This window comes from Temnothorax americanus, unplaced genomic scaffold, assembly GCF_048541705.1.
Source record: "Temnothorax americanus isolate GAGA-0224 unplaced genomic scaffold, ASM4854170v1 Scaffold45, whole genome shotgun sequence".
Taxonomy (NCBI): domain Eukaryota; kingdom Metazoa; phylum Arthropoda; class Insecta; order Hymenoptera; family Formicidae; genus Temnothorax; species Temnothorax americanus.
Window position 1 is genome coordinate 411,209 of NW_027509602.1, and position 6,704 is coordinate 417,912.

The 6,704-nt window shown below is 34.8% G+C and overlaps 1 protein-coding gene across 1 annotated transcript; it reads right to left on the reverse strand.

Moving 5' to 3' along the window:
* Positions 1 to 543: 543 nt before the first annotated feature.
* LOC143903283 (serine protease inhibitor 3/4-like) lies at positions 544 to 6,398 on the reverse strand. The gene is made up of 8 exons (XM_077416775.1): positions 6,374 to 6,398; positions 5,509 to 5,632; positions 5,026 to 5,208; positions 4,472 to 4,682; positions 3,998 to 4,212; positions 3,669 to 3,863; positions 3,456 to 3,591; positions 544 to 1,003 (listed from the first exon to the last, which is right to left on the reverse strand). The coding sequence occupies exons 2-8, from the start codon at positions 5,587 to 5,589 to the stop codon at positions 816 to 818; spliced, it is 1,209 nt and encodes a 402-aa protein (XP_077272901.1). The 5' UTR covers positions 5,590 to 5,632; positions 6,374 to 6,398; the 3' UTR covers positions 544 to 815.
* Positions 6,399 to 6,704: the final 306 nt, after the last annotated feature.

Genomic DNA, 6,704 nt, shown 5'->3' on the forward strand with positions numbered 1-6,704 from the left:
GCTTTCTATTATTCAAATAGTAAAATATTTGCCTCGATATTTGCAGATTATACAAATAATTAAGTATTACGAATACATAAATATCGAAATATTTTTGAGATTTTAGAATCTCGTTGTCATAATTAGATCGAACAAGAATTAAAACCGTTCAATTAAGACAGTATCGACAATTAAATTTTTAGGTTTATAATATTTTTCGTAAAGTATATCTATTACATTTCTAACATGTTTACACGACCTTCGAACAAAGATACAAACAATGTTCCCTCGCGGATATAATGATAAAACGGTCGACTTGCGTCGAATTCTAATGGTTCCTTAATTTCAAATAGGCAACCAAGTTTTCTGATAGCTGTAAACAGAATATTAAAAAATCATTATAAATTCTCTTGTTCATTTAAAACATTTCATGCACGTCATGAACGTATGCTCTGCCAAAGTGTTTCAACTTTTTGTATTTGAATGATTATACTGCCAAATACGTAAATATGTATATTACTCGCCGCTAAATAATCGAATGATTATACTGCCTAAATACGTGAATACGTATTCGCCACTAAATAATGCTTCCTTTATTAGTCAAATCATAAACCATTACAAATTATACAATACAAATAATTAAGTATTACGAATATACATAAATGTCGAAATGATTTTGAGATTTTAAAATCACATTTAAAAATAAATCATAAAAAAAAAATAATTTTCAAATTTTTATAATTAGATCGAACAAGAACTAAAAGAACAAAAATTAACAGTAAACACAACATCGACAGTAAAATTTTTAGGTTGACAGTATTTTTCGTACAGTACATCTACATTTCTGGCACGGTTACACGACCTTCGAACAAAGATACAAACGGTCCTTTGCTGTGGCGAATATAATAATCGCCTCTCTTGGCAAACGTTCCTTCGTTGTGGCGAATATAATAATAAAACGGTCGATTTACGTCAAATACATTCCGAATTATTACCATGGGACCTCCTCCACCCATCTGTAATGCTGTGAACAGAATATTTAAAACATCTTTATAAAGGATATGTTCCACTTGACGCTCGCAACGCTCTTATGGAATTATTTCATGCCTGCACTTTGTCAAATGCTAAACAAGGACAAATAATGCTCTCGAGTGTTGTGAGCACCAAACTGGAACGCACCTAAATACTCTTGTTTATTTAAAACTTTTATGCACATGTGTGATGCATTGATGCACATCACGAACAAATGCCCTGCCGAAATATATTAACTTCTATTCGAATGATGATACTGCCAAATAATTCTCGTAATTATCTAAAACTCGATAAAAGAAAGAGAAGCTAATAAATACATATGCAGATAGATGCAGATATTCTGATTTAGCAATTTTATACGGAGAGTACAATCATATTTCTGGTACATACACTAAACGCATTTAATTTTTAGATTAAAAATTGTTTGCGTGACATATTGTTGCACGTTCACGCGATCACACAACCTTCGAACAAAGATACGAACAATCTTTCGTCATATAACGTTTGTTATATTGAATATAATAGTAAAACGGTCGGTTTATTTCGAATGTCATAGTATATGGACCTATACTAATTATAAGTAGCACGACTTGAACTCCTGCGAACAAAACACCAAATAATCAGACATCGTATAACGAAGTACTTGATGACATCGTTCCTTTTTCGTCAACGCAATCCTTGCACGAATGTATGCTTTGTATGCCTCGCTACGAATCTGAGATTCGGTCCTCAGTCCTCATTAAGAAAATTTTCACCTTCGACGTTCTTTTTCGCATTCTACTACCAATTATTGCTACCGATACCACTTGCGCTGAATTCATTCAAACTTTTATGTTCGTAAAAATCCTATAATTGAATTATTGGCCCCCGAATCAAATAATATCATCGTAGAAAAAAAAAACTGCGAGATAATCTTGCAAAATGTGGAAAAATTACGGCGAGTAATAATTGCAAGTGATAAATACTTATTATATGAAAAAAGAGAGAAAGAAAAAAGGATAAGCAGATTAATATAGACAAATATTATAGATCGTTTAGCTGCTACTGTATTCTTTAATGATGTTCACATGCGATACATCGCGTTAACTTCTTAATCTCGAATCACGTACGTCGCCTCGGAATGGTTTGAAATCGTTTGACCATCGCACTACGAACGGAAAAGGCCTGTTCGCTTCGAAGTTCTCGAAATCAGGTAGAAATCTTCGACTGCTGATGCCTACCAGAGAAATGTCAATTTCCACCATATAAATCTTTTACGGTAAGATTTAAAGAAGCGACCGAGAAAAGCATCGAAATGCTTTTAGATCGATTCGTAATGGATTAGATTTGAAAAGATTATGCAAATTTTCCTTTATGTTCTCATTCTTAGTGTTAAAAAATTCCATGTGCTAAAATATGCTGAAAAATTCCAATCGTTTCTTCGAAATGAGGCTGGGTGATATGAACACAAGCTATGCGATCACCATAATGCTTTCATTGAAAGATTTAAATCAAATATTGAGCTGTCATCAAGTGTCAATAGTCGCGACACTGAAGCGCTCCATTTATCATAAAATTTTAATTACAAGATTTTTCGATTGTAATATCGAAAAGTTCAAAAAACATAAATATCAATACGTATTATTGCATATGATTGTCATTGTCTGACGGAGGTAATAACATAATAGGTGCAACGTGAGGAACAGGTGCACAACCAAAGAAACTGCGGTGCGGCGTGTGATAAAGCGTGTATTAACAGTGCAACAGTATGTTCGCAAAAGATATAAAGGAAGGCAAAAAAATGGAGAAGATAAAAAGACATAAAAGGTATACTGTGTAAAGCAGCAAATCTGTTCGATGTAAGAAGCACGTGAGCAACATTTAACTATCACACTCAGCTTACGGCAAATTACGGCAGTACAAATTCACGTACATCCGTGCCGCGGAAACTCCGAAAGCGAGAAATTTTGAACTTTGCAACCCAATTAATATAATAACGTTAAAATAACGTCACATGCACAGGCGTAATCAAATCGTCTCCGAAATAATTTCTCAGAGTTTCTCAAAAGCGAAAAAAAATCGCGATGTATCCCAAATAAAATTAGGTGAAATATCATCTTGCTCTTGATATGAAATTAATTATGAAATTGATATAAAATTAAATCATCGCTTATCGTACTTATTATTACTTTTCTCTCTTATACTATCTCGATTGTGAATTACGTCATTGAGTATTACGTGTTATAATTTTCTTCCAAAGACATAAATAATAAATTCTATACAAATTTAAAGTAACAAAACATAAAATAGATAATAAAAAGCGAAGTAGAAATATAGAGTATCCAAAGTAAATTATTTGACTTGCACATTGTATTTGAAAATTATTCATATTCGGAACTCCAAGATAATGTTTCATCTGTCTTTGGTTACAAACAAATGCAACGAACGAAGCAAGGTGTACTTACTCATGAAGGCGGCCACCTCGCTACCCTCCTCATTAACTTCGATGAAAGCTTTTTGGACGACTTTGTCGATCTTCAACGGTATATCCGAAATGCCACCAAATTCAGCGCTGTCGCTGAACGGTTTATCGAGACCCATCTATAATAAGTAGGATACGAGTAAGATACGATGTCGCATTTATTTTGCTTGATTATCGACGAAACATTGCGGCGTACCTTCTGAGACAACGTATCTTCAAAATTCAATTTGGACTCGATCTTGAACTTGGGCAGGAACACTCGCACCTCGCGTTCGTACGTTTGGGCAAGGCGGGTGTTACATTCCGCGCTAACTTCCCCGAGTTTGTCGGTCAGCGCATCTAGACCGTCAATTTTATTGGGCAGGATGATCACCATGCTGACCTCTTTATTCTGCGACAATAAAGATTAAATCCATAAAGAGAAATGATTCGTAAAGGCCCGAAATACACACTTGTGATGAAAAGCGGCAAAATATCTCAAACGTTTGATTAGATTTTTGTCGAAAATTTGAGAAAGCAACATACCGCGTACGGCAGCTCGATGCATTTAGCGTCGTATTCCGGCAATTCGGCGTACTTGTAGTTGCCCTTTCTGTACATAGTAGGAACTTCTCGTACGGTGTTGGCGTCAATGTGGAATGGACGGTCCGTGGTAGCCTTAGGATCAAACTCGTTGGCCCATTTGCCCTTGAAGTACACCGCGTTTGCGAGTATCAGTACAGTAAGAAAATCCACGTCGGCTACAATAAATAATAAAAGTTAGTATGAACATTATTTTTAATTCGGTTCAGTAAATCAGTAAATTTTTATATAACTATAATATGAATATATATATACGAATATATTATCCACAGAAAGCAAAGGTATCTAGGCGTTTTATTACTTTTCGTATTTAATCGTTTGACGTTATCTGTGCAATTTATTTGTGCAAAATAAAAAATCACATATAGAATTGCATAGTGAACGCGTATGTATGAATATACGTGGATCGTTCCTTACTGGGACTAATAATGCTGTCGATGCGATTGTTGGTTTTCTCCTTGCACCAGGTATTAACGGTGTTCGCGGCTTCGTCGCCTTTAGCGAAGTCTACCGACTGAATGTCGGAACGATAGTATGTCTCGAGATCATGTTTATACTCAGGTTTCACTGGGAAAATTTTGCCGATAAATATCTTGTTAGCGAGCTTCAAAGTGACATTCTCAACATTCTGAAAGGATAACATTCATCTTCGATTAGTACTATCCTATAAGAGTGTCATAAAATATACCACACACAAAATATAACTAAAACTAATACAGCGAATAATTAATTTATAATGTAATTTAATAATTATTATATACGGAATATTTGTATTCTCTCTATAAATATATATTCTATCATATTTTATAAATAATACTTTATAATTCTCTGTAAATTTGATAGTCCAAAAAATAATATTTACATTCTATAAATATTATTCTACATTTTATCAAGTTTTGAAGATTTACATTCTGCAAATGGCTTATTGTGCAAATATTACGTTTCACAATATATTGCAGTTTGATAATTACATTCAATTTATCGATGAGATTCCGGTAACCTTCCAGAGTCTGTGATTTCGTAGCTGGAAGCTTGAGAACATCTTTAAACTGTGCCTCGGTAGCTCCGACAGCGCCGTTAGCAGCCATGCTCAGAGCGATGTTGGCGCTCAGGGGAGAGCATATCAAATTGCCTGGTGCTTCTTTCGCAACATTCTGAAACAAGGACATTTTCAAATTAACTATACGAAAGCTTCATTCATTATACAAATATTAGTATATCAAAAAATAATGAAATTGATTTGAGAATTAGGTGCTTCTTTTTTATTATTTTATTATTGTATAATAGTACCTATGTTAAGATTAGTCGTATAGATTTTGCTAAAGCTGTTTTCTCATAATTGTTGATATATAATATGATATTACATTAATAAGTAAATACGATAGTATACAATTGTATACAATATCAGAGTCTAATAGAACTTCAAGAATATTTAAATTCAATTAACATTATACCTTGAAAAAGTTGGTAGAGAACAAATGAGCACCCTGAGAAACAGCCTGAATGGCCAAATTATTTCCAGTTGGTGTGGCCATGGTTGATGCAAACAGGCAAAAAATGCCAAGAAAGTTCTTTGTACTGTAATAACAAAAAGATTCAATATTATATATATTCATCCCAAAATTCGGTACAGCCATCAATAATAGTCAAGACGCATAATAAAAAAACAAAAGTTACAAAGCTATTTCTACTGGATTAATAATTATAATAATAACAATGACACGAAGTTTTGAATACTTTTACGTTTATACGATCATCCTTAAAATAAAATAAACAATGTCTCTTTACTAATCCGATATTTTAATACGGTAATAATACCGTGTTAAAATATAACGCCGCGGAAAGAATCATCGCTTTGAGCGTTTTAGGATTACTGACGAAAATTGATGAACACGTGCGCTCGAAGGTCGCATATAAATCAATAAAATCAAAATGGAGGTGTCGGACATGTCGTCCAACGAACACGTGGTAAACACGTTCGTTAAAAATCTTCTACATTCACATATTTACAAATTGTGTACTTGCACAATATTTAAGCCTTTCAAAAAGCGATATAAAAAGATTAAAACGATCCGAAGGCCAATAACAGTGTTACGTTTTTATACAAGTAACGAAACGATGTTTTATATGATCAACGGTTTATCGATCGACAGATAAATTTTCTCGAGAATATGAAAATGAACATAAAAATCGAATCTTTAAAGAATTGTACTTAGGTATTGTAAGGATGTCCGAATAAATCAAAGAGATAACTCTTGGGTATATATATATATTTAACGAACTTACGTATAATATGTCTTTCGGAACGAACGTATGTACCTGGCGAAATAATGGCGATTCTGGCGAAGCTCTGCTCTGACTCGACTCGACTCGAATCAACAGTCAACACTCAACATCAACAATAACGGAACACGGAACTTGCACGTGCTTGCACGGACCTGCGCGACGCGAGTTGAAGCGCGAAGCGCGCCTCGCGCCCCAAGCCCCAAGATCCCTAGTTACCATCGGAGCGGCCGAATGTGATTGGCCGGATTCGAAGGCTCGACTCGCGAGCCAATCGCGTCTCACCCCGACTGTGCGTCGGCGGCGGCGCGCTGGCGCTGGGCGCTGGCACGTGGCACGTGCAAATAATACGTGAGACGCAGCGAGA